The sequence below is a fragment of the Neovison vison genome, chromosome 5, assembly GCF_020171115.1.
Source record: "Neovison vison isolate M4711 chromosome 5, ASM_NN_V1, whole genome shotgun sequence".
Classification (NCBI taxonomy): domain Eukaryota; kingdom Metazoa; phylum Chordata; class Mammalia; order Carnivora; family Mustelidae; genus Neogale; species Neogale vison.
The window spans coordinates 55,972,793-56,000,343 of record NC_058095.1 but is presented as its reverse complement, the minus strand read 5'-3'; the positions used below and the strand labels follow the sequence as shown (position 1 = coordinate 56,000,343).

The following is a 27,551-nucleotide window of genomic DNA, read 5'->3' as shown; positions in this document are numbered from 1 at the left end:
CCCGAGGGACCCGAGACCCAGCACAGGTGCACTTGGGAGCGGGACCAGAGCCCCTGTGACTTTGCAGGTGAGAGGCTGAAATTCACAAGCAACCGAAACTAATTACTGAGACAAGGGAGGAAATTTGAACAGGGGCAAAATGTTAGTAAGAGTGTTCTTTCAGCTGTTAAATTCTTTCTTAGAAAAGATTTTGTTAATTCATTTACGGGGGAGCATGAGCAGGGGCAGAGGGAGAGGGAGAGCAGGCTTCCTTGGAGCAGGGAGCCAGATGCGGGGCTCGATCCCAGGACCCCGGGACATGACCTGAGCCAAGCAGGATGCTTCACCAGCCCCCAGGCGCCCCCCACTGCTAAACTTGAGCAGACAACTGCTGTCTGAGGAGATACTATGTAAATATTTGAGGCTATGCAAGTGTTTAAGGGGAGAGAAGCAGGCCGATTCAATATGATTTACTCTCAAACGCCAGATGAGCGGGGGAGAAGGGGGGGGTGAGTATCACTGTGTGGCTACTTTAACAGAAAGGTACTGATACTGTTACCTTTTCTCCACTTTTCAGATTTTCTTTAAGTTAGAAGTTCTAAAAATTCTTCGTAAGTCAAGTACTTTGTTTGCTATAAATAATCCAAGTTTGCTATAATAATCCATACGTCCCGCCCCTGGGCTCCCACGGCCACTGCTGGGGGCTTGGTGCAACTCCTCCACGTTCTGCCCCCAATGCCTGCCACCCCAGAAGCTGGCACCACTGCCCTCTGGTACTGTCTCCCACCGCCCTCCTTGGGGGTCCCCACTGTGCCTTCCTCTCTCCTGGGAGATGGAGACCTGCGCGGAGGGAGGGGCTGTGGCCACGGGTCTGGCATCCTCCCTGTCCTCCCGGGCTCCTGGCAGAGCACAGGTAACCTCCTGACTGGCCAATAGGGACTGGAATGGTCCAAGTGTAAACAGATTCAGATTCCTGGTGTTTGGGACCCCAAAACGTGGCTTAGGCACTGTGCTGCCTGCCACAGGGCAGCTGGAGCCCAAGCGCCGCACACCCTGGAAGGGGTCGGAGGGGCAAGGAAGCGCGGTTCCTCTTGAACTCAGGCCACACATGGTTGCAGCTACTTACCATCTGCGATCACTCTGGGCTGCACATCTTGCCAGGGACCCCAGAGGAGCACCCCCCACAAGCCCCCACAGCCATTCTGCAGGGAAATCCACGGGGCAGGCTGCAGGGACCCCACGCATCCCAGGCAGAGAATCAGGGAATGAAGGGCAGAGGGAACCAGGCACTTGGGCTGGGGACCAAGAGGACCCCAGGAAACAAAGGCCCAGGCAGGGCACAAGGGGCAGTGCAATTCCAGGGGCAGACCCCAGGCAGGGCAAACGTGGCTGCCCCTTCCGTCGGCTAAGGGAAGATGGCTTGATGACATCCGTGGCCAGGCCACACCCTGCGAGACCTCAGATTCAGGTCCCCTCCCTCGATGCACATCAATGGGCTGGAGCAGGGCGCTCTGCCTTTTGGGGAGCTTATCACATGGTAGGGACGGTCTGTTTATCTCCCACTTGGTGCTCCTCAGGGGACTGGGGCCTGTGTCCGGGGGCCCCGCGGCGACTCTGCCCCAACCACCCACTGTGCAACGGTACTAGCCATGGCGCAAGCAGCAGCAGGTGTGGGGCTGGGGATAGTGGGGAACAGAGCAAAAGCAGCTGTCCCGCTCTCGAGGTGCTCACACTCTGTGGGAGAAAACGAGCTCCAAACGGTCATGGTGAAGGATATGTATCGGCTGGCGGGGAGGGCTACGAAGTGGAGTGGGCTGGGGAACAGAGTAAGGGCCTGGTGAGGAGAGACAGCGGGGTGGGTTAGCAGGAGGGGGGTTAGCAGGAGCAGGGGGGTTAGCAGGAGGTCCAAAGCCTCTGAAAACATCCACTCTCTGTCCCTGTGACCGGTGGCCGCTGCCCAGACCTGAGCTCTGCCCGGGAACTGTCCCTTCCCAGGGGTGGTACAGGAACTGCACGTGGGGCCAAGGGGCTGCCCATCCCAACTGACGGGAGTCACTGAGAACGTGAGCAGGGCCGAGGCAGCTGACGGGTGGCCGCCAGTCCCGCATGGAGAGGCGGCAGTACAAACCCAGGGTCTCCTCGCAACACCACCTGCTCCTCTCCCCTCCCCCTGCAGAGTCTTGCTCCCTCCCTCTTCTCCTGGGGAGCGGGGCCCCCACCAGGCTTGTGAGGCGGCTCTCCTTGAACCCACTGATGGCAGACAAACCCTATGGACATTTCTCAACCGCACCGTGTCCCCCTCCCACTTGAAGTTCTTCTCTCACTTTCCAGGACATCAGCCCTTCTGTGGTCTCTTCTCTCTCCGTTAAAGGCTCCTTTGCCCCTAAAATGTAGGTGTGAACAACGTTCTGGACGCCACCCACTTCATTCCCTCCCATCACCTCCATCACCTCCGTCCCTGGGTGCCTGCCCCCCCAAATCTCTCTGCCCTCCTCGACCCCACACCCCCATGCTGGGCCCTACACCTCTGGCTGCGTGGCCTCCTAGAGACACTGCTCGCTCGGGGTTTCAAATACTGCCAGACATGGGTTCCTTTAGAGAAATACCTCAAATAACGCATTACTTCCCCAATGCCTCCCACCCTGCTTCTAGGCCAAAACCACTAAGCATTTCATAACCCAAAACCACTCCGTCCTTGGCAACAGGCCCTGTCATTTGGGGATTAGCTACAGTTCCCAGCTCCCAGCCATCCCACTTCACCCCACCCCATTTCTACAGAACAGTCAGCAGGAAGGACACTGGCGGGAGGCTACAGCCTGGGCCAGGCACGGGGCTTCCTGAGAACAAGCCGACTCAGGGACTGCTCCCAGGTGAGGCCCAGCCAGCCTTTAGCAAGGGTCACCCGAAATGAAGCATTCACGAACCCCCCAGCAGCCCAGGCCCAGACAGCCGCCAGAGGGCGCTCAGATGCTGGGAAAGCCTGAGCTCCTGTCCCTGCTGCAGACCCGGGCCCAAAGTCACCTTCCCCAGCCTCCACAGAGACCACCACACATTCCCTGAACCATCTCTGAGCCAAAGCTCATGGGAGACAGAGCTCACCACTTCTCTCGGGGAGGTTCAACTTTAGAAGAACCCTGGCCAGTAGCAAACAAAGCCCAAACCCCAACACAGTCTCCCGCGTCTCCCAGAACCCATGTGCGCATCCCCATGACTCCTGCTTCCGTCCGCACCTGTCCCTGCGCCAGCCCTGGACTGAAGTCACTCGCAGGAGCCAGGCTCTCCTGCTCCGCCTCCCCCAGCCACCTCTGACATCCCCCTGCCCACTAACCACAGAGGGACCCAAAAACAACCATCTCCTGATCCCTCTGAACGGTTCCCAGGGAAGCACACACTAGCCTTCCAGCTCGGTGCTCCCGTGAAAAGGTAATTCACAGACCCAAGCTGCTTACAGGGATCTCAGGCAAGGTCCAGAGCACAGCTGATCACTACCGTCCGCGTGGGATCATTAACCGCCTGGAAAATTTAATCAACTGTCCTGCTGTCTGGTCAGCATACTCTCCCTTGGCCGCCGAGCATGGAGGCACGTTGCTGAAAAGCTCGCTGAGAACAAGCACTCCCCCATCTCCACAGGCATCAATCCAGAAACCCGGAGGGGCTCGTCTGCCCAACCCTGTTCTGAACCATGAAGCCGTTCTAGCCCCAAACGGTGACCTAGCCCAAGGTCAAGCCAAACATGCTCTAATTACCTGCCCCGTGACTAGACCCTGGAACCGACCACAGCCACAGTAAGGAAGCCGGCTCCGGTAGATCAGAGGAACAGAGCACGAGATCAGGAAACAGACCCAAACCCAGGGAGAAATTCAGAAATCTAGCAAAGCTGGGGCTTCAAACCAGGAAAAGATGGACCGTTTGATAGATCCCATGGGGACGGAACAGTACAGTCAGATCTGTATCCCACACATCAATACTCGCGTGCACACGTGATCTGTACACACATGCCTGCTTGTTGTGTGGCAGCAAGAGCTAGGGAAGCGGCGCAGAGACTCGCTGGGCACACAGCGGAAGCGAAGGACAGCGCCGGCCACCACCGCAGGCAGAGGGAGGAGGCTGAGAAGCCACAAGATGTCACCTGCAGACCCACCTGCTTCCCCCACACATACACCCCGACTGGGCTCCAGCCACTCCCACACCGTCTAGCCGCAGCCTGGCCTCTGCGCGTCCCCAGTCTGACCCGCCCTTGCATCCACCTCCCAAGAGAGGTCACACGGGCCGACAGAACTCCCGCTGGAAGAGGAACCTTTACACACGGCTGGTGGGGACGTGCGCTGGGGCAGCCGCTCCGGCAAACAGGATGGAAGTTCCGAAGAAAGTTGAAAACAGCTGCCCTACGCCCAGCTCCCACTCTCCTGGGTGCTCACCCAACAAACATACACACGGTAATTCAAAGGGACAGCTGCCCCCCAATGTTCACAGCAGCAACACCCACAACAGCCGCACTGTGGGTACAGAGGCAGTGTGCACACTGGAGCATCCGCTGCCGCCGCAAGGAAGGAATTCAACTCACACGTGGAATTTAAGAATCAAAACAGGATCACAGGGGAAGGAAGGGAAAAATAAAATCACATGAGAGCAGAGAGGAGACAAACCATAAGAGGCTCTTAAGCGTAGGAAACAAACTGAGGGCTGCCGCAGGGGAGGGGCTGGGGGGCTGGGTAACTGGGGGACGGGCATGGAGGGAGGGCACGTGTAACAAGGGTGTTATACGCACCTGATGAATCATGGACCTCTACCTCTGAAACTAATAATACTCCATGTTAACTAAGTTAAATTTAAATTAAGAATATTTTTAAAACAAAACAAACAAAACCCCTAATATGTGGTCTGCCCAATGCCTCCTGCAACACCCCCTCGCCACCCTCTCCTGCTCCCAGCCTGCCACCTACCTGACCCCATCCCCCTTCCCCATCCTACCAGCCACCTTCCGCACCTCGAGAGGGCTCCCGATTCAGGACGTCTTACTGGCTGCACTGGGAGCCCCCCCAGCCCTGCACAGCCCTCACATCACCTCCTGCCAGCCCTTCATTCACCGCCCATCTCGGGGAGACCCCCCCCCAAAACCCTCCTACCTAAAACCCACGCACACACGCATACACACACACACAAATGTGCGCACACACACGTGCCCAGGTGCAGGAACACGGTGGGCGCGTGCGTGCGCTCTGTGTAAATCCTGCACTTTCGATGTCTGAAAATTCTCATCAAATGTTGAAAACACGCCCCCACACCCCAGTTCCCCTCTCCCCGCTGCAAACCCAGCACCTGCTCACTCTCGGCGCCCATCTGCTCTCTGCCCTGCCACGCAGCATCTGGAAGCTCAGCCCCAGAGGGTTGGAGGGAGGGGGTTTCTGCATTTCATGCGCTGCCCTGCCTGCTGCCAGTCAAACGGCCCATCACCGTACCAGCAGCAAACCCTAGTCTCAACACTGTGCCCTAACCATGCAGAGACAACTGGAAGAGGAAATGGGGGGCTGCCCCCACACCCTCTGTGCTCCTCCAGAATCTCCTGTGACCCGGAGGCATTTCTAAAACACGGATGAAGGAGAAAGCAGCGGCTATTACGCAACCGGTACTCAGTGTCTGATGAATAACCACATCGTGACTCCGTGAGATGGGTCCATTCTTGGTGGTAAGGCACCACCTTCCCCGGAAACGCTGAACGAAAGGCCGCGCGTGTCTGCGCACCCATCCCAGGGTGCACACCTGTCCCACGCACTCACCAGCCCCCTCAGCCCCGCCCTGCACGCCCATCCCTGTCCCCACACAGTCCCCCGTCCCCGCAGGAGCACATGACCCAGAGGGCACATCCCTGTCCACGCCCGCACGCCCGTCTCAGGGCGCCCACCCTTGCTCCTGGGCTCTTACCACAGCTTTGATGGCGGTATTGTGATTACCTAGAAAAACGACCTTAATTTCAGCAGAGAATGCTGACAAATCCAGAGGACAAGGACCAGGTCTGCAAACAGACTTTTACACGATGCTATGAAAAAAAGGTAGGTCCAGATGTGAACACACTGCTACGGGCAGAGGTGCATGTGCACACGGACGCACGGGTCTACACAGAGCACAGCTGCACAGAAACAAACACGGACTAACGTCCGCGACCGGGGAGTCTATGTGATGGTCACATTCTTCTTCCAGCCCTTCCACAGGCTTGGGGTTTCTCAAGATAGCAGGTTGGGGGAAAAGTTTTGTAGACCTGAGTAAGTTGCCAAAAATTGGCCTAACGAGGGCCTTCAGGACACGCACATTCGGGAAGACAAGCTGCCCTGCCCACATCTCCGGCCTGTGTTCATGCCGCAGCAGACGGACCTGTGCTCATGCCGCAGCAGACGGACGCCCATCTTGCTCCCACACGCACGAGAGCCCCAAAGAGGCCGAGGCATGACGTGTTTGCAGGGACCAGACACCAGCTGGGCCGTGGCCACAGCTCCTGGGGGGGCGGGGGGGGGCAGATCCAGTCACAAGAAGGTCCAGCCCGGGAACAGGGCTCACACCTCCGTACCTTTCACATTTGTCTACCTCCCGTCATGTGGTTTCCAGCCCACGGTTTTGGGGGCACGGGAGCACGCATATTTACACACTCTCACTCTCTGGGACACACAGTGCTCTGACCTCCCACACGCCCACCCTAGGCTCTGACAAGCAGCCCCGCTCCTTACTCGTGGTCTCAACCATCAGCAACGCTGAGGGCGGATGGGGGATGACGCGGGGCAGTCGGGCCGCCGGGGAGCACAGGCCGCTGTGCAGATGCACAGGGAGCACTACGAATACCTTGGGAAGCCCGCAGGCGATGGGGCTTCTGGCCGGGAACACAGCGGTGCAAGAAGCGGGCAGCAGGTGATCTCCCAGGACAGAACTTTATTAGAAACCAAAAGGGGGGCAGGAGAGGACTAGGAATCAGGCTCCGGGGCCGGTGGTGGCTTCTCGTCATCAGGAGGACAATCGATGAAGTCAGCCAGCATGGCGGCCGTGTCATCCTGCTCCTTTTCGGTACAAAGACGTAAGATTGGAAACAGTCACACACACACTGGCACGCAGGACAGACCCAGAGCTGAGCCCCCTCCCCTGCCCGCCTACCTTCTCGGGGAGGGCAGCCGTCTCTGCCTCGGCCTCCGCCTCCACGTCTGCCACGGCAGGTGTCTCAGGGGGGACTGGCACCTCGTCACCCCCACTCTCAGTCCCCTCCTCCAGCAGGGTCGGGGGAGCCGAAGGCTCCTCTTCCACGAGCTCCTGGGGAGGTGGCCCAGCTGGGGGGCTCTCCGTGTCCCGCGGACCCTCCCCCTCGGAGGGGAGCACCTCAGGGACCAGTGTGGGGGCAGCCTCAGCCCCCGGCCCCTCCTCGGCCCCCGGCTCCTCCACCTCCAGCAGCAGCCCGGGCTCCCCTTCGGGCTCAGGCTGCACCTTCGGGGACTGGGCAGGGGGCAGCGCCGGGGGCGGGCTCGGCGGCGGGGGCCCACTCTCCTCTGCCGGTGCCCCTGCGGGGCCGAACTCCACCTCCTCCAGCTCCTCCAGCTCCTCCTCCTCCTCCTCGTCCTCCTCTTCCTCCTCCTCCTCCAACTCTCCTTCCTCTTCCTCAAACTCCTCCTCGAACTCCTCTTCTTCCTCTTCTTCCTCCTCAAAATACTCCTCCTCGTCCTCCTCCTCCTCCTCAAAGTCCTCCTCCTCCTCCTCCTCCTCCTCCTCTTCCTCCTCTTCTTCCTCCTCCTCCTCCTCCTCGTCACTGCTGTTGATGTTAATGACCGTCAGGTCTTCCTCCAGGCCGGGGGGTCCTCCACTGCCAGGAGTCCCTTCAGGGACCAGCTGGGGAGGCGGCAGCGCCACGGGGCCCGGCACAGGGGGGGGCGGGGGGGGCGGGAGAGGCCCCGGGGCCGCGGGAAGCTCCTCGGGCTCCTCTTTGGCCAGCCCGGGAGGGGAGGCAGTTGGCGGGCCGGCTGGAGCCACAGGCGGGGGTGTGGAGCCCGAGGGGGGCAGGGGTGGCAGGGGAGGCAGCCCCTCAGGGACGATCACCACGCTGTCGTCAGAGTCGCTTTCCAAGGAGATCTCCACGTCGGATGCCTCCTCCTTATCATAGTGGACAAAGGCCGGCCTGGGCACTCTGCCCCCAAAAGTCTCATCCGGGGGTATGGGGGGTGGAGGAGTGCCACTAGGGGCGAGGACGGGGTCCTCGTTGGAGCCTGCCCGATGGTTCTCTGGGCCAGGAAGGAGCCGGGGGGGCACAGACACCAGGCCTGGGACGGAGAGGCCTAAGTGGTTGGCTGTGGCTGGAGGTCCAGGGCGTGTCGGAGGCATGGGGCCTGCTGGCGGCAAGGGGCCCGTCGGGGGCATGGCGCCCGCCGACGGCATGGGGCCTACTGAGGGCATGGGGCCCACCGAGGGCATGGGGCCCGGGGGATGGAAGGGGGGTGCCCTGAATGGAGATGGGGCCTCAGGAGTGGGGACTGGAGCAGGCGTAGGGCAGGCAGGGCCCATGGACTGCAGGGGAGGGACCCGGGGGTGGGTCAGGGCAGCACAGGTCACCAGTGCTTCCGAGCAGAAGGATGCCACCTGAGGAAGAGGCCAAGGGCAGGTGTGAGCATCAGGCACCAGAAGGGGAGGCCCTGGCCTCAGACGGGGGGGGGGGGCAAGGGGCAGCTACCTCAAGGCTGTCCTCTCGCTGGCCAAGGGAGAAGGCTTGCACTGCGCAGGAGAGGGGAGGCGGGCAGCGGGGAGCTGGGGCCAGCAGGAGTGCCAGCAGCAGGCGGTAGAGCTCCCGGCGGCAACGAGAGCTGGTATACGGGGAGCTGCCCAGGACCTCGCCCTGCTGGACCCCCATGACCAGGGGAAGGACCAGCTCGTGCAGTCTCTGGAAAGAACACAGAGCACACTCAGAGACAGCGCTCAGACCACCCAATCCCCCCACAGCGCTGGCTCCCAAGGCTGACACCCGACCCCTGGGGGTGGCCCCCATGCAAATAGCGCCCCCATACCCACTGACCCTGTGAGTCTCCTCCTTGATGAGGGGCCCACACATGAGGACGGTCCGGCTGAGGCCTGGGGAAGGAGAGGGGGGTCACAAGGGAAGGCTGGCTGTGGGTCGGGTGCTCGCAGCCCACACTGAGCCCCCACTTCGGCCAGTGTAGGCAAACCACCCCACTCCAGCCCTCTGTAACGGGGCACACAAGGCTGCAGCCAACAGAGACGCAGCCAGAGCCGAGCAAGAGGCTGCAGGGCCAGCAGTGAGGCCCGGAGCACTGACAAGGCAAGACCCCCTGCACGTCCAACACCACCCTGCCCACGCCCAGGGCCGCAGGGCACGGCCTCTCCCACCTCTCAGCGCAGCTGCACACACGTCACTATTGGCATTGGTGTCCCCCTTCCGGTGGCTGGGCGGGGCTGTGGCCTCCCCCATGTCCAGCTTCAGCTTCTTGGGAGCGCTGGGCTTCCCGGACTGTAGCCCCCCATCCAGGCTCCCCCGCGGGCTGCGCAGCTGGTGGAGGACGGACATTAAGTCGCCGGCCCCGGGCCAACAAGGAGGCAGGAGGGCAGCAGGAGACAGCGTCTGGCGGGCAGGCTCACTCCAGCAAGGGTGCCGGACAAGAGTCCTGGGCCAGGAGCAGGGCCCTCACTCACCTTCAGGGTGTCGGCCGGCGGGGAGATGTCGCTGAGCAGGTGGGAGAGCAGGGCCTCTCCAGAGGCGCCCCCCTGCAGCACTCCGGCCGAGGCCCCGCACACCTGAACCCACAGCTCCAGCACGGCATATACCTTGGCCCGCACGGTGCTACAGTGTGGGGGGGGGGGGCAGAGAGCAGTCCATGAGGGGGATGCCCTCGGAGCGCCCAGCCCGTGCTCTCTGGTACGCGCCCGCCCTCACGGTCACCTGTACGGCCTCTCCTGGCCTGGGGAGAGGGTATCCCTACCAAGGTTCCAGGCATTGAGGACCTGGGGAAGCAGGCGGCTGATCAGGGCCCCAAAACGCAAGAGGCGGCCTCCACACCTGAGAGTGAAGAGAGAACAGTGAGCTCCGCTCCTGGCGCGTCCTTGTCCCCCGACCACCCCGTCCTCTCCCACTCACGCGAGGATGAGCGCAGACAGCAGGTCCAGGGCGTCCAGGTGGATAGAAGGCAGAAGCAGCAGCCGCAGGGGGCCGTCTCCAAGCAAGCTCTGCGGGAAAACACGGCAGGAGTTGGGGGGCGGCCACGCAGAGACAGAGAGGGACACAGAGACATGAGTGCGCACAGAAAGAGGCCCGCACGCCTCACTGGCCCACCAGGAAAGACCCCGTCCTCTAAAACAGACCTGGGAGAGGACAACGGGGAGCGTGGCTGGACCTCTCAGCCGTGACCCCGCTGAGCCCCAGGTTCACCCCCACCCTGGGGAAGCAACCGCTGGATGTGTCCTGAGAACCGGAGCCAACGTGCCCCAGTGGGCACATGTCAGGACAAGCACCGGGAGCAGTGGCACCCAGCCAGAGAAAGGGGGCTGGCCGGGACAGCCTCGGGGGACGCCGCTGTGGGAGGGGCGGCTCCCGCACTGCCCCCACCCCCCGTCCAGCCAGAGAACGCCATGCAGAGCGCCAGCTCCACTCACGATGCTCTTGGCACTGATGCTGAGGGCCCGGCAGATGACGTCCAGGATTTCCTGCACAGGGACGGACACGGGAGCCCCGAATTCTGAGCTAAAGAGGAGGAGAGCAGACCGGTCCTCAGCGCAGGCTCCCCAGCCTGACTGGCCCCCGTCCCCTGGCTCCACCCTGTCCTGATGAGGACGGCCCTGCCCCCCGGTCCCCACGCACCTGAGCATGAGCCCCAGGCAGCGGGCCAGTCCACAGAAGCGCTGCCGCAGCCGCAGCAGGACATGGGCGTCCCCGTCCTCCGAGGGCGTGAGCAGCGTCTCCACGCCAGGGCCCTCATACTGCATGGGGGCTGCACGGAAACACAAGAACATCGCGCCCTGACACCCTTCATCCACCCCTCCTACCTTCCTTGTGGAGGTGGAAACCCACTGCCCACTCCCCCTCCCCACCACCCGCCCCCAACCCATACCCGTCTCTGCGCCCTCGTACAGGGCCCCCAGCAGGCTGTGCAGGGAGGCCAGCAGGCTGCGCAGCTCTTGCTCCCAGCTCTCCGTGTGCTTCAGGCCTTGCGAGAAGCCGGCGCCCAGAGAGGGCAGCTTGGAGTAGCACTCGCAGGCCAGCTGCAGGAGAGAGGTCGGATGCGGTCAGACAGGACCCCGGCCCAGCCCCGCAGCCCGATAACCCCCACCACGCGCCAAGAGAGCTCAGAGTGGAGCAGAAAGGACAACGAGGCAGAGGAGCTAGAGGTCAGCATCTTGTGCACGAAACGGGAGGGAAGCGAGAACCCAATCCGACGGCGGCAACAGAGAGAAAAGCCAAGAGATAACAGAAGCTCCAGCTCAGACCCCCCGGGCTCTCCACCTCCCTCTTTTCCCTTTACCTGCTGGAGCTGGGGGCTCAGGGCATCCACCCGGGACAGAAAAAACGAGGCCAGCTTGCCCTGGGTTGGGGGAAAGAGAGGAAGAGGCTGGTGAGTCAAGGGCCAGAGAGGAACACTCTGGTCCACTGCCAGCAGCAGAACGGAAACCCAGCTTTCTGTCTCCTGCGGACACAATACCTGCAGCGCCCAGTCTGTGAGCAGACCTGCTGACAGTCGGCCCTCATCCTCAGTTCACCTCCCGGTCCCGCCCCACAGACACCGGGCTCCCTCAGGCCCATTTCTGCAAAATGACAGTCCTGTTCCTCCAGCTTCGACCAGGCAAAGATGTGAGCCGGGGAGAGAGGCCCCAGGCAAGGGTGCGCTGGTCAGCACAGGTCAGAGCAGCCTGGCCATAGGCAAACACCCGCTCAGCTGGCCGTGGCAAAGCCACCAGCTCCCAGGGGCTAGAATCCAGGGGGCCTGCAAACGTAGCTGGCAAGAAACATTTTCTGTTTCACTAGCCTGTAAGATAACCACAAACGCGGACAGAGAGAACCCAGCAGCGGTGGCAACATCTCTGCCTGCCACCAGGGGAAATCACGCCTTTCCACCTCTGGTTCTAATTCGCAGGCATCTGGAAACACTGGTCTACGTCGTACATCACTAACTCGGAATTTCAACGCGCTGTTAGAGCTATGATCTCGGCATCTAACTTGCTAACAGTGACACACGAGACTCTATCACGCTCCTCGGAACGCACATTCTCATCAGAGTCAGCCTCCCCTGCAATTCCGTGTGCTTCCGGAACTCAGAAGCACTCTGGGAAGGAGTCCATGGCCCAAACAAGGGCAAGAACACTGAGGTGGACACAGAGAAGGTGTGAAACGGGGCCCCCGGCTCCAGGGGAAGTGAGAGGGCATCAGAAGGACCCGAGATGTGAGCCCCCGGGGGTGGGCGCTGGGAGGCCGGGCAGGCCGGCGGCCAGCAGGGCTGAGAAGGACACCCACAGGGTAGGACCAGCAGGGAGACGCATGGTCGGGAGCGCACAGAGGCCGTGGACCCCAGGCTGGAGAATAGAGGCCCCGTGAGGACGGGGCATCTTACACACAATGGTGAACTCGCAGAGGAACCATGGGCTGCGGCATCAGACATGCAGAGGCACTTCTGGACAGAGGCCAAGCCTCCCAACCTCCCCCACACCTGCCCCGCGGCGGGAACTGTGTGGGGCTTCCCACGTCACCCTTCAGGACTCACAGACAGCCAGCCAAGTGCTGCTCTCGCTGACCTCAGGGTACAAGGCCTGGAACCACTCCCGGGGGCGGGGGGCGCCTGGAGGGCACCTTCCCAGCAATGCGGGAGGCTTCCGGATGCTTCAGACCAACAGCAACCGCACACGTCTCCTGACTGCTCCATTTCCCGGAGGACGTTTCCTGGAGGGCGGCCAAAGGCCTGACCCCGGAGTGCCCTGCCCTCTCGGTCCACTCCTGCTCCCGCTTCCCCCTGCTGAGAGCAAGGCACAGGGCAGGCTGCAGGCCATGTCCAGAAGTGCGGCAAAGCACGGCCCTAGGAGATGCATGGGAGTGGGAGCTCCCGCAAGACACTCCACCTGACCTGCGAGCAAGCAGTGTGCCCATGGGGCGTGGCCCCCATGTCTCAGGCCACAAAGCACTCATCTCCTGGGCGAGGAAAGGCAGAGGCCCTGCGGACTCACCTCCCAGCCTCAGAAGGCAGGGGCGCAGCAGCCCGAACTGGGAGACCCTGGGAGACCGCGGCTGCCCTGGGATCCTCCGCACCAAGCCAAGGACAGACACTCCCACGGCACCTATCCTGTCCTGTCCCCACGGCAAGAGCCTCCAGGTACAGACCGCCTGGGAGCCTTACTTTTTCCCACAGACACGCTGGCAGCCCACAAAGCCAGAACCCTCCGCAAACGGCCCCTCTCCACAGGACTCCTTATTCTTAGCAAAATAAAAGCACACCCATCCCGCCCTGTAGCAACATCTGGAAAAGGTCTTAGCTCTACAAAGTGCCCTGCAACTTCGGGCCTGGCCTCAGAAACTCAAGGCTGAATTCTCCTCCACGCTCATAGGGACAACCAAGACGCACCAGCACAGGGAACACTGGGCATCCCAGAGGCCCCAACGGTTTGAACCCAAAGGTTGGGGGGGGGTGCGGGCAGACAGACATGCCCACCGGGAGCTGAACCAACGAGCCCCACAGGAACGCCTCGCCCCTCTGACCACCGACCAAAGCGAGCTCGGGCACAGGGACCCAGCCTGCGGCACGCAAGCAACTCTCTTAGAGCATTTTAGAAAAAAGGGAGAGTTTACATAACTCAGTAAAACTTTGGTTAAAAAAACAAGCAAAGGGGCACCTGGGTGGCTCAGTCATTAAGCATCTGCCTTTGGCTCAGGTCGTGATCCCAGGATCCTGGGGTCAAGCCCCACATCAGGTTCCCTGCTCCATAGGAAGGAACCCTGCTTCTCCCACTTGTGTTCCCACTCTCACTGTCTCTGTCAAATAAATAAAACCTTCAAAAAACAAAACAAACAAACAAACAAACAAACAAAAAAAACCCACAAGCAAAAAAACCCCATACAGGTCATGACATAGTTTAGGTGGAACTACGTGCTAATACAGGAAAGCAGTCAGTCAGGAAGGCTTCCTGGAGGAAACGGCAAGAGCCGTAGGCAACAAGTGAGACAGGATGGGAGGAGAATGGGCAAGGCAGAAGGGGGAAGGAGTTTGGGTTAAGGGCTTTGGCATCAGACGTGGGTTCCGATCTTCACCGAGCACTGGCAAGTCAGTTTCCCTGTGAGCCCAGAGAGCCAGCCGCGGGGACGGGACCGTGCGCTCGGCAGACAGGTGCTCCGAATCCTCCGCTGCGAGCTCTGAGCTAAGACAGCGAGCGAGGGTTATGTGGGTGGAGAAGGCCTTTCGGGGAATACTTACTTTGAGAGACCCACAGGCCCGAGGAAAGTAGGTCATGCAGGCCTTCATGCCCTCCAGCGCTGAGAGCTCACACTGTGGGCACAACAGAGAGTCAGGCCGAGGCGCAGAGCCCAACGCCCCCAGGACCCCACACGCTCACCATCTCCCACCACACTGTCCTCGGCCCTACCTCTCCTCCCTCTCCCACCTGCTCCCTGCACTCCGACCTGCTGGAGGGACAGCACTGTTCCGGCTGGGGGCAGGGGGCTGGGAGGGGTCTCACCTCCGGCCTGAGGCCCAGCAGGGAGGTGAGGAGGCCGGGGAGGTGGTTCATGGAGATGTCCCGGAAGAGCGTAGGCAGCTGGGCTGCATAGCGGAGCAGGTCCCTCAAGACGGCCACGGCCAGCTCCATCGTGGGGGGCGGGTCCTGGGACTAAAAGCAACGAACCCCACGCTCCTGAGCTCACCTCCGCAGTCGCCAAGAGGCGGTGGCCCGGGGGTGGGGGGGAGGCCAGCACGGGGCTTCCAAGGAACACCGCACTGTCACTATTCCCCACACACCCACTGAGACACCAGGATGTAGCGTGTCTACAGAAAGGACATGTGTCTAGGCTTTAGTACCACGGGTATCTGAGGCCCTGACTGTGCTGGGAAGAAACAAAGCCAGGCCTTACAGATCTAACAAAAGATGGCGAGTGGTTCTCCTGACTGCGCTCCCTCATTAGGAACAGAGGAGCATCCTTCTCGCCCGGGGACAGCCACAGCTGTAGCGCAGCCACCCCATGTCGCCGAGTAGGCTTTGGCCTGGCTCGCACCTACCCTGGACTTGTGGAGGAAAAAACAGAGTGGATCTAGGACTTCACTGGAAAATCAACGTGTACATGGGAAGCAGAGATGGCACCGACCTCCTGCCAGACCCGAGGCCGTGCAGCCACGAAACAAGTACAGCTCATCAGTAAGCAAGTAAGCTAGGCGAGGGCTAAGGCTGGGCCAACTGGTGCAGGGCATGGAGGGGGCACGTGATGTGATCAGCACTGGGTGTTCCATGCCACTGATGGAACCCCAAACTCCACATCTGCAAACTAATGATATACTGTGTGCTATCTAACTGAATTTAAGTTAAAAAATAAAATAGAAATTAGAAAAAAGAAAGGGAGAACAGGGGCCTCTGACACTGCATTTTGGTCCCATTAACGCCCCCTCTAGTCACCCCTCCTCCCACCTTCACAGACAAAGGAAGCCCTGGGACGGGCAAGAGTCCCGGCCACACCTGAAACCGTCCCTTCATTCTCACAGCCCTCTCCCCCATCCTGTCACCCTGTGCGTGGACTGTCCCCCAGCGCCTGTCCAGCTAGTCCCAGAGTCCTACGCACACAAGCACCCCTCTGTAAATACCCTTCCCGAGCCCCACGCACCTGCCCAAAGTCACTGCACAATTCCCTCCCACGGGAGCCCAGCATCGGGACTGCCTGGCTCCCCAACGTGTGCTCCCGCTCCCGAACCGTGTCCGCGCTCTGCCCCTCTCCAAACCCCTGAGCTGCTCAATCGGAAACCCAGCATTCCGTCCACACCTCGCTCCACCTCTGAGCCGCAGAGACACACACACGGGTCCTTCCCCTTCCCTCCACGCCACCCAACCCACAGCCCAGCCATGCCATCTGTGGCGTAGTGCCCCGTCCTGTTGGCTCCCCTCCGCTACCTGGCCACGTTCGGGGGATGCGTCTTCCCACGCTGTCCGTGGAAGTGCCCGAGTTCACCCTCACCTGAGCTTCCACTGCCCCCCAAACCCACCGAGCCCGCGGGCTGCTGCTCACACCTGCTCAGGGCTATGCTCACTAAGGGAGTCGCCGAGGCCTGGCTCCCCAGGCTGCCCCTCTCCCCTCCGAGCCTGACCGTCCCGGTGCTCAGAAATCCGGGATTGTCTCACACATACCTGTTCCACCATCAGGACCTGTCCACTTTGCCTCTAATCCTCTCCTGGACTCAACTTCTCATCCTTTCTGCGGCCTCCTCCCCAGCAGAAGCTACCAGGAGGTTTCCCCTCTACGAGGTCTTTGTGCTTGCAATCTGGCTCCTTTCTAGTTCTTTCTCCAAACAGCAGCCGAGGTAGTACTTCCAACTGAGAATCTGATCACGTCACCACCACCATCATCTCCTCCTCACCCTCAAAACCTTCCATGAGGGGCGCCTGGGGGGCTCATGGGTGAAGCGTCTGCCTTTGGCTCAGGTCATGATCTGAGTCCTGGGATCAAGCCCCGTGTCAGGCTCCCTGCTCAGCAGGGAGTCTGCTTCTCCTTCTACCCCTGCCCTTATCCCTCACTCATACTCAATCTCTCTCTCTCTAATGAGTAAATCAAATCTAAAAAAAAACAAAAAACAAAAAACCCACCTTCCATGAATTCCCAGTGTTCCAATAAACACCGAGCTCCCTAACATGCCCCAGGCCCCCACACGTTGTTCGGTCCCGACATCCCTCCCTACCCCCCCGTCCCTGGTGGCATCTCAACAACCCCACTCGACCACACCAGCTTGCTGGTAATTCTCCAACTGAGCCAAACTCCTGTCCTCTCGGAGCTTTTGCACACTTATCAACACGTTCTTAGCCCCATCAGCTCGGAGAAGCCCTCCATGAACCACTGGTCCACAGAGACTGTGCTCTTCACCCCATGTCCCGGCGGCGGCATGCTGCGCCACACCCAGGGCACCTTCCCTTCTGTCTGTAAGCCGCTCCACGCCCCGCCGGGCCGGACAGCATGCCCCGCGTGGAGTCACACACTCTCCCGACGGGCTGGCCCTCCTGACGAGCTGGCCGCGTGCCCAGCTGTGCAATTATTCTAGAAAAGCCTCTCCCACTGGAAAAGGCATCAGCAACTGTATGGTCTGTACAGCCTGTTTTCGCATGGCCCACATGCTAGAACAGGAGTTTTACATTTTTAAACAGTTGGAAAAGGAAAAAAAGAAAATGCAACAGAAAGTATACGTGGTTTGCAAAGCCAGAACGCTTCCTATCCGCACCCCAGAGCAGAGCACAGGAACCCTCTAGCCATGGTGGGCACACCAAAACGAACACAACCCCGCATGTCAGCCGCACTTGAACAATGAAAATTTTCCTAAAGAAGGTTTGGCCAGAGGGGCACCTGAGTGGCTCAGTGGGTTAAAGCCTCTGCCTTCGGCCCAGGTCATGATCCCAGGGTCCCTGAATTGGGCTCTCTGCTCGGCGGGGAGCCTGCTTCCTCCTCTCTCTCTCTCTGTCTGCCTCTCTGCCTACTTGTGATCTCTGTCCAATAAATAAAAAAAATCTTAAAAAAAAAAAAGGTTTGGCCAGAGACAGAACATAGCGTTTGATCACACAGTCAGCAGTGTATTTAGAGAATTACTGGACAGACAGAATCCTGTCATACTGAGGCCTTCAGCACCTACTCAGTACAACCCCCTGAAGTTGTTCTCAGGAGCTTAAAAATTCAGAGACCGATCAAACCTGGCTGCAATCCGAACGCCATCACACACGCTCGCAGTCATGCAAACGAAGGACGACGAGCTGCCAGGGCCGTGCGGAGGACAAGGCTGTGACCGTGGGGGAATTCAGACGGGAGGAACACACCACGTCTCCCGCCGGTACACGGATTTATGGATTTCCATGGCGGCTGCCAGGTAAGTGCAATTTACTGACCTGCTCTGAAAACATGCTCTGGAAACGTGAGTACCAGCTAACTGGGCATGGTTCACATGCTGCATTTTCTGAGTAAAATTATGCTGTGTTGTTTTTCTTTAATTTATTTTCTGCAGACATTTACTTCTTGGAAAGTCCCTCAACGTCCTGTGCTAGATTCTGAGAACCATGCCAGCGGGGACTAGGGTCACCCGACCACGGTGCCCCCAGAACTTAGCACTCAGCCCCCGTGCTCAGAATGTGCTTGCGCAAGAACGAAGTGGGGAGACCATCAAAGCAGGTTAGAAAAAAACTGAAAATGTTGAAAGAGGAAAAGGGAGCAGCAAAAAAAAACAAAACAAAACAAAAAAACACCCAAGCAAATAATACATAAAAATAAAACATCCGGAAAAAGGAACTTTCGCGATGTCGCTTGTTAGAAAAGCTAGCGAGGAAGTGAAATCCATCAGTGGTTCCAGTGTGTGAAGGTCAAATGAATTAAAACACCCCCTGGATAAAAACATCAGAAAGTTTACTACCATGTTTGCACCTGAAGCTCACACTCCCTGCTGTCAGGACCCTGCCTCTCCTGCCCCTGTCCTCGGGACTCCCCCCGGCGGGGGCGGGACCCCTTACCTGCAGCACCTGCTGAATGCTCCGGAGCCAGGACACGCAGTGCTGCTGGAACATCTCCGTGGGGCTCTCTCCCACCAGCAGGGACAGCAGACACAGGCCCTCAAACCTGCCAGGGAAGCAGCCAGTGACAGCCCACAGCGGCAGCCACGCCCCCGAGAACCCAGTCACCACGCTGGTGCGCGGGGGGGCCAGAGCAGATGCCCCTTCCAGACCCTCAGTGCTTTCCGACTCCCGAAATGCCTGGAGGGCTCTGGTGAGATGCGAGCAGCGAAGACGCTGGGAACGGAGGTGGTCCCAGGTAGGACGAGCTGGGGCCGGGGCAGGCGGGGCTCACCCCATGGGAACCTACGGGAAGAAGGAAACCCTCCACCCTCTCGACAAGAAGTCTCTTGAGTCCACAGGGTGCTGACCATGGATGGATGGACAGATGGACAGCCCGCTTCTTGAGGAACCACCCCCTGGAAAAATGAGACTTAAAGACTCACCGAGTTTTGATGGAACCGAGCCGTGCATTACTGAGACCCACCAGCGCCCCAACGGCGGACAGGTTCTGGGGGAGCAAACAGGGAAGCGGATCAGGAACAGGATGCTGAAGTCGGTGGGGGCGCTTCTCTGGGCCCTTCCCTGCCTGCACCTATGAAGCCTCCCCTGAGCCCCAAGGCCCCATTTCCAGCAGCTGACACTCAGCAGCCTGTGCCTCAGGGGCCTTCCTCCAGGCCCGTCCTGCCTCCCTCCGAGACCCACATCCCAGCTCAGTGTCCCAGGGCAGCGCCCAGCACAGAGCAGATGCCACACGCACTTGCTAGACGAATGCTGACCCCATCTGTTACCCTCGGCCTTCACCCCCAAACCCTCCTCATCGTGTTCCCGGCCTCCTCAGAGCCGTTAGCCAATGCCAACACCGACCCAGTCAGCCAGAGCCTCCTTCCCGCACATTCTGGGGGCCCTGACACAGGTTTCCTCCCAGGCCTCCCAAGAGTACCCTGCCGCCCTACGGAAGGCCGAGCTCCTCGCATGACCCCTGGGCCCCCCAACCATGCCCATCACTCATTCTCTCAACACACACGGGACACACGGCAACAGATGAAGGGGTCCAGAGCCAGACAAAATCAACAAGGTCCCCGCTCTCATGACAGAAATGTTGACTCGCTTCTTTAGTCAATACGTATTCAAGGTCGACCTCACATGGGACGTTGCTCTAGGTGCTGGAGAGCGTGTGTGCTAGATGCACATGGCAGAAAATACACAAACAACCCAACACTATTGAGTGGGATGGCGCCGAGGGCCATGGGGCGGCCTAAAGCAGACTGGGGAAGGAGTCGAGCAACTGCCATGGGGGAGGGAGATCGGGCCTCCAAGCAGCAGGCACAGAAGCCCTCTCTGGGGGCGCCCTCGAGCGAAGGGAACAGTGAGACACACCCCTATCTGAATACTCTGCCGACAGGAAGAGAAGATGGTGCAGCCACTTCAGAACATTCTGGCAGCATCTCCGAAGGTCACATGACCCAGCACTTGCTGCCCCGGGGACAGTCCTAAGAGAACCGAGAACCCAGTTCTGCCAAGACTCGCACGTGACGCTTCCCAGCGTCCTTCCTGACAGCCCAAGAGTAAAACCACCCGAGGGCCCATGCACCAGTCGATGGACCACAGACCCACAGGACGGAAGAGTGAGTGGCCATATTAAAAAATAATAATAATAGGGGCACCTGGGTGGCTCAGTGGGTTAAGCCTCTGCCTTCAGCTCAGGTTATAATCCCGGGGTCCTGGGATCGAGCCCCACATCGGGGTCTTTGCTCCATGGAGAGCCTGCTTTCCTCTCTCTCTCTGCCTACCTCTCTGCCTACTTATGATCTCTGTCATATAAATAAATAAAATCTTTAAAAAATAAATTAAATAAAATAATAATGATAATAGTAATAATAATGAAGCTCTGGGACACGGACGAGCATTCAAAACGTGATGCTACACGAAAGCAGCCAGACCCGAAACGCCATGTGTAGAATCTGTTCCCGTGAGCCAGTCGAGACAGGCAAACCGAGAGACTAAGAGTAGAACACAGCCGTAGGGAAGCGGGTAGGGACCACGGGGGCCCAGGGCTTCCTTCTGGAGGAATGAGCCATTCTACACCCATCACGACGGGCATGCGGCCCCCACGGGCAAGGGAGCACACAACTCTTGACCTCCGGGCTGCAAGCTCCAGCCCTGCGTGGGGTGTAGAAATTACTTAAAAAATTAAACCTTTAAAAATAACAGTAATCAAAATAAATACACGAGATTGACCACAGCGATGGCTGAGTGGCTCCACGCATCCGCGACAGGACAGCAAGGAGGGGAACTGCAGGTTAAGGCATTGACTCTGGGTTTTAGCTCAGGTCGGGATCTCCAGCTGGGAGCCTGCTGGTCCCTCTCCCTCCCTTGCCCTCTAAAATATGTAAATAAATCTTTTAAATGTAAACAAATAAAATAAAATGTTGACATGTAGGGCATCGAGGTGAAGGGTCTATGGGGATTATTTTAATTATTTCAAATTTTCCATAAACTAAGTTATTTCAAAGCAATGGTATTTTTTTTAAGATTTATTTATTATTTATTTGACAGACAGAGATCACAAGTAGGCAGAGAGGCAGGCAGAAAGGGAGGGGGAAGCAGGCTCCCTGCTGAGCAGAGAGCCTGATGTGGGACTCGATCCCAAGACCCTGAGATCATGACCAGAGCTGAAAGCAGAGGCTTAACCCACTGAGCCACCCAGGCGCCCCGGCAATGGTATTTTAAAAAAAAAGAAGAAGAAACAAGAGAACTGTGGACATCAAGTACAATTCTTCTGAGGAGTCTTGCCAAGAAGAGAAATGGGGCAGGAGACAGCGGGGCCGGGGAGGGGTGTGTTAAAGCTGTTCGGGGCAGTGCGGGATGAAATGCTCCAACAGTGGGGAGAGCTGGTGAAGTTGGAGGACAGGGGCATGGAGCAGCTCACCCCTCAGCGTGGGAGGGAAGGCAGAGCGTATCGACACAGACTTAGTGAACCCGGTGGGAACCCAAAGGGCCACCCATCCAACGGCTTCTACCTTCTCAGTGAGACGGGATGCAGGTGAACATCTAAGCGGGAGGGTGCACAGAGGCAGTTAGAGGCTGTCTGGGGAAGTGGAAATGTGGTGGGACTAGGGCGACACTAGGGTCCACTACAGACGATGACGGCTGTGAGTGCTAAGTGACAGTCCGCAAGGACACCTGTCCTGAAGCCACGCTGGGCTACGCAGGAGCAGGCAGAGAATGAACAGTTAAATTCACCTCAGAGGAGGTACGGGCGACAAGTACAATGACGGGAGGGGCAGCAAAGGGATTATAGTGGAGTTTAAACTGGGTAAGAAGAGAACAAAGAGAACAAAGAATGTGACAGATAAGACATAGGTTTATATCCTTCCAGTGGTGATCAATGCTGGGAAGAAAACCGAACAGGACAATGAGTCAGAGAACGTCTGTGTCGGGGCGGACTGGGGCGCAGCGGTCAGGAAAGACTCCTGTGAAACAGGCGCACAGAAGCTGAGACTTAAGTGGGAAGTTCACCCTCCATGAGCTTCCCGAGTTTCCCAGAGAAGCGCCCAGGAGCTGGTGAGCAAAGGTCCCAGCAACTCCAGAAACAAGGTGAGCTTGGGCGGCTGGAGCAGGGTCCACACAGACAGGGGGCGGTGTGAGATGAAGTCAGGAGGTCAGCAGAGGCCACACAAGGTAGGGATTACTGTGCAGTTTTCAACAAAAGAATGCTGTCATTTTATTGATATACTTTTTTTTTTTTCCGTCGACTCCATGCCCAGCATGGGGCTTGAACTCATGACCCTGAGATCAAGAGTCACCTGCTCTACGGACTGAGCCAGCAGGTGCCCCTTTTATTGATATTTTTAAGCAGATCAGTGGCTACTAACTAGAGCACAGAACAGTACAAAGCCCTGGGGATAAAAGCAGAATAAGACATTCCATCCTTCTAAGAACACGCAGTTACAAGCGAAATGAGATGTGGGATTTGCTTTAAAAAGCTGGGGGAGGGGAGCAGAGTTGGGACGGTGGGCACGAAACCATTTGGTAAAACATCCATTGTTAAATTTGGGTGATGGGGACAGCATAGGGTGGGATGGTTCAAAATACTGTCTTTTTAAAAGATTTAATTTAGGGCGCCTGGGTGGCTCAGTGGGTTAAGCCGCTGCCTTCAGCTCAGGTCATGATCTCAGGGTCCTGGGATCGAGTCCCGCATCGGGCTCTCTGCTCAGCAGGGAACCTGCTTCCCTCTCTCTCTCTCTGCCTGCCTCTCCATCTACTTGTGATTTCTCTCTGTCAAATAAATAAATAAAATCTTTAAAAATAAATAAATAAATAAATAAAATCTTTTAAAAAATTAAAAAAAATAAAAGATTTAATTTATATATTTGACAGAGAGAGCGAGCACAAGAGGCCGAGCGGAAGGCAGAGCGAGACGCAGGCTTCCGGCTGAGCAGGGAGTCCGACCAATGCGGGACTCTATCCCAGAACCTAAGAAGCATGACCTGAGCCACCCAGGCATCCCTCAAAATACTATTTTCTCTACCTTTGTGTACTCTGAAGTAAGTTCTATCTTTTTTTTTTTAGATTTTATTTATTTATTTGACAGAATGAGATATCACAAGTAGGCAGAGAGGCAGAGAGAGAGAGGGGGAAGCAGGCTCCCTGCTGAGCAGAGAGCCTGATGTGGGGCTCGATCCCAGGACCCTGAGACCATGACCTGAGCCGAAGGCAGAGGCTTCACCCACTGGGCCATCCAGGTGCCCCGAGTTCCATCTTTTTTCATTACATATAAAATAGAGCAAATCAAAGCCTAGCTGTTTGGTGAGGGAAGAAGGTTATATAAACATGTGAAATGAATAAATGTATCATTTCACTATGCTGTAAGAAAGGACAGCTAATCACAGGTAAAGGTTTGGAAAGATTTCCCAAAGGCAGTGAAAAGCACAGAACTGAAAAGATTTTTCCAGGGAGCAGGGCAGCAGCACGGGGAGGGACCCCAAGTGGAGAACAGTGCAAAGGCCCAAAGTCAAGAAAACCCATCTAGAGAGGATTGTAAAACCCGGCAAACGCCATCAGCCTTTTCCTGGAGCAAGCTCACTCCAGCTGCCATGAGAGAAATGAGTGAAATGCCACAAGACCAAGGCAAGGACACAAGTCTTGCTATAATCCATACCAGAAACTGGGCACAGTTTCACTGTGCAACTACTGAGCTCCCGCCACCTATAAAAAAGCGAGTTGGTGATTCAGCCGAAACAGATGGTCCAATCGATGGTTCTATTTGTCTTTCCAATAAGCTCCAAGCTTATTTCCTTACTTTCATTTCTCATTTCAATTAGACTAGAAATTCTCCAAGGGAAAAGACCACGCCTACCTGTCTACCAGAGATGAGAACAAAGCTACTGCGTAACAGCACCTCGGTATTGTTTGAATGAAAACAGGCAGATGCAAACCCTCCAGGCGGCACTGTGAGCCCCACGAACCCAGGATCCAATACGAGAGACAAGAGATGTTAGCAAGAAAAAAGGCAGGCTATGCCCCAGAATGTGGCACAGATGATATTAAAGGGGGAGCCTAGATTCCCACATCACCTTTAGCTTTGCTCGAAATTCTGCCAGGCTTCAGACACATGGGAAAAATAAGACATTGCGTTCACGGACTTGTCTTGAGGGAGAAGGAAAACTTGGGACAAGGAAAGAAACCACAGGTGTATAGGCAGAAGAGACAACGTTTCAGAAACGCACGTGGATTAGAAGGTGGGAGATTGAGACAAGAAAATGCGTCATCAGCTCCCACTTCCCAAAGTGGGCTGAGTAGCAGAGGTACGGTTCTGTCACCCTCAATGGTGGGGAGTAACGTCAGTGTCAGCGATGAGACCGTCCCTGATAAATCTGGGACTCAGACCAGAGAATCATCCAAGGTTGAGACAACCCTCCTGCTGGAAGGAAGCAGGGTGCTGGCGAGGTGGGAGGAACAAAGATGGGTGAAAGAAGACCTCATGTATATGGATCTTGAGAGGTGGGTAGAATTTGGGGAGGGCCGAAGTAAGGACGAGGGCAATGGATATGAAAGGAGCACCCACCCTTAGACGCCGGGCTGGGCACACTATGCCTTCCTACAGGCAGTGCCTTCACCTGCACGAGAGAGCGGGGTTCAAGCTAACACTGGAACACACCAGGAAGGATATGGAAAGGAGTGGACAGATCTGAAAGCTACTTGGGTAATAAAATCAATGGGACTGAACATGAGGAAGGCATGGGAGCAGGAACGTGTTTTGGTGGACATCTGGGTTTCTAGTTTGCGGGTCCTTAGAAGGACCCCTTCTAAGCCAATCTACAAGGCTCTGCACCGCACCGCACCAGCCTCACTGTGCCCACGCTGGTCCCCACCGCCTCCCAGCCCCACACGCGATGTCCCTCCTGCCATGGGACCTTCCCACGTGGACTTCTCCCATTTACTTTCCCTAGCCAACCCCCTGTTCTTCCGGGGACGAGGGAGGATCTCGGCTTAAGCTCCAGCGCCTCAGGAAAACCTCCGCAGTCCTCGGGGTCGGGTGAGGAGTCCCGGCCACGCCACTCTCGCTGTTTCCAGACACTGTGTTCAGCGCCACCGCATCTGCGAGTGGAGCGCCCGAGGCTCCGGCTCCGGAGGGCCTCGGTCAACATTCGTCGTCCACGTCCGTTCACTCGGTCGGAACAATTCCACAACCAGACCGCGAAGGGGAGGGAAGATGGTGCAGCTGAGCGGCGGGGCCTGGACTCGAACCCACAGCCCCGAGCGACTACCAACAGCCCAGCGGCGGAGCAGCGAGGCCCCTCCTCTCACCCCGGAGTTTCCGCCGACGGCATGAACATCGCCCAGACCGACACGGGCTCCGGCAGAAGCCCCCAGCCCTTCCAGCCCGCCCTCCCCGCCGCCCCCCGCGCCCCGCGGCCCCGCAGCGGCGCGGGCTCCCGGGCAGGGCCGCGGGCACGCGGGCCGCACTCACCTGGGCCCCGCCCACCGTCCCATGCAGTCGCAGGAGGCACATGAGCCCGGGCAAGTGCGGGGCCGAGCGCACCGGGGGATGCACGGGCGCCACGGCGCCCCCCGCGCGCGGCTGCAGCAGCCCGGACACGCTCTCCAGAAGCAGCAGGCGGAGACGCGGGCCCGAGCCCACCGCCGACAGACCCCCCGTCCCGCCGGGCACCCCGGCCGCGGAACCCGCCGAGGGCCCGCTAAGAACGGCTGCCGCCATCTTCGCCCGGGCTCCGGTGGTGGCGTGGCGCGATGACGCAAACGCACCGCGACGGGCGCCTGGTGGGGAGGGGGCGTGAGGAGGGGGGCCGCGGCCCTGCGCACTGGGCAGCCGGGGGCGGGGCTCTGCGCGCCGCGCGCGAGGGAGCATGCGCGGGCGGGCCGGCCGGGACGCGGGCTGGCCACGTGGGTCGGACAAAAGGAGCCCGCGGCCCGGGGCTCAGCAGGCGCGCTCCAGGTACGGACGTTTGGCTGTCGGCTGGGCCGCGGTCGGGGGCGTGTGTGCTGCCGCGGCGATGCCCAGGCGGCGGTCCGCGCACTCCTCAAACACGAGCTCCGACAGCGCAGGGAGACGAGACGCCTGGGTTCCCGAGGCCTCCATCGCTGCCGCCCCACGCTGCCTCTCTGAGCTGCCGGCCATTGGGCCGCGGGCGCGCTTTAACCCCTGCTGCGTCCGTGCCGCCGTCCCCCGGTGCGGCCTCGGAACGCTCCAACACCTCTCTGTGTGCTTGTCCTGCACGAGGGCGACCTCACAACCCGAAGAAAAGTCAAGGTTAAGGGTCACCCTAAGCTCCTCTCCAAACACGAACCCCGTACGGCTGGTTTTTTCTCTATTTCTCCGTCTCCAGGGTCCCTCTGGTCCCGGGCCCCTTTCACTCCTATGGCCTCTTCGCGGCTTCTCTTGTGGCCCCTGGGCAGTCCTCTCTGTGCAAAGCAACCAGTCTTTTCAGATGTAAGTCGGTTAGTAATAATACTAATATTAGTAACTATAGAATATATATACATAAATATAATCCCACTCCCTGCGTAAAGTCCTTCGCTGGCTTCCCAAGAGGTGACTGAAATCCCGCCCTCCCACCCGGGCTCCTAGAATCCTTGGGATCTGAGGCGTCGCACCTCTCCGACCTCCACGCTAACCACGGGTACCCTCAGTCGGTCCCTGTGCTGTCTCATCCCTGAGCCGAACTAGCCTTTCTATCCTCCAGCAAGCCCGCTCCCACTGCAGAACCTTTGCACATGATGCTGCTTCTGCCAGGAATAATTTTCTCTTTCAAGCTCTGATACCATCTTGCCATCCTCAAAGAGGGCTCCTTTTTTAAGTAGCCCCCGCGCCAAACCCCTTCATCCTTTACCAGTCATCCTGCTTTTTTTTTTTAATAGCTCATAACACTACCTCAAGTGTATTTAATTTTTTTAAAGATTTCATTTATTTGAGAGAGAAAACACAAGCCGGGAGGGGGTAGAGGGAGAAGCAGACTCCCTGCTGAGCAGGGAGCCCAACGCTGGGGTTTGCTCCCAGGACCCCAAAGTCCAGACCAGAGCCAGAGGCAGATGCTTAACTAACTGGGCCACCCAGGCGCCCCTCCAATGTATTTCTTACTTACTGTCTCCTCTGGCTAAAATACATGAGAGGGGTCTTCTCTTCCTCACTATTTCAGTCTTATCGCCAAGAATAGTGCCTGGCCCATAAAAAGTGCTCGATACATATTTGTTGAGTGAATAAATGAAAGCTGGATAAAAGAGAAAGCCTACTCTGGCAAAGTGCCTTCTAGGAAGATTGCCTTAACACCCACCCCCCCCATCATGTGAAACAGTGCTTTATGCATAATCCCAATAACTAG

General features: G+C 58.2%; 1 protein-coding gene across 1 annotated transcript; it reads right to left on the bottom strand.

Annotated features, from left to right (window-relative positions):
• Positions 1-6,882: 6,882 nt before the first annotated feature.
• Positions 6,883-25,945, bottom strand: PELP1 (proline, glutamate and leucine rich protein 1). Its single transcript, XM_044248922.1, has 17 exons — positions 25,682-25,945; positions 19,152-19,216; positions 18,667-18,772; positions 14,665-14,814; positions 14,403-14,474; positions 11,472-11,531; positions 11,061-11,211; positions 10,811-10,940; positions 10,606-10,693; positions 10,091-10,179; positions 9,896-10,012; positions 9,649-9,796; positions 9,346-9,505; positions 9,014-9,069; positions 8,675-8,881; positions 7,117-8,583; positions 6,883-7,022 (listed from the first exon to the last, which is right to left on the bottom strand). The coding sequence occupies exons 1-17, from the start codon at positions 25,928-25,930 to the stop codon at positions 6,930-6,932; spliced, it is 3,408 nt and encodes a 1,135-aa protein (XP_044104857.1). The 5' UTR covers positions 25,931-25,945; the 3' UTR covers positions 6,883-6,929.
• Between the last annotated feature and the right edge of the window lie 1,606 nt (positions 25,946-27,551).

Coding starts and splice junctions, on each gene's coding strand:
- PELP1 (XM_044248922.1), bottom strand. CDS start 25,930: ATGGCGGCAGCCGTTCTTAGCGGGCCCTCGGCGGGTTCCGCGGCCGGG. Junction 18,773..19,151: donor CTCGGTTCCATCAAAACTCG/GTGAGTCTTTAA, acceptor CTTCCCTGGCAG/GTTTGAGGGCCTGTGTCTGC. Junction 10,180..10,605: donor GCATCAGTGCCAAGAGCATC/GTGAGTGGAGCT, acceptor GTTTTCCCGCAG/AGCTTGCTTGGAGACGGCCC.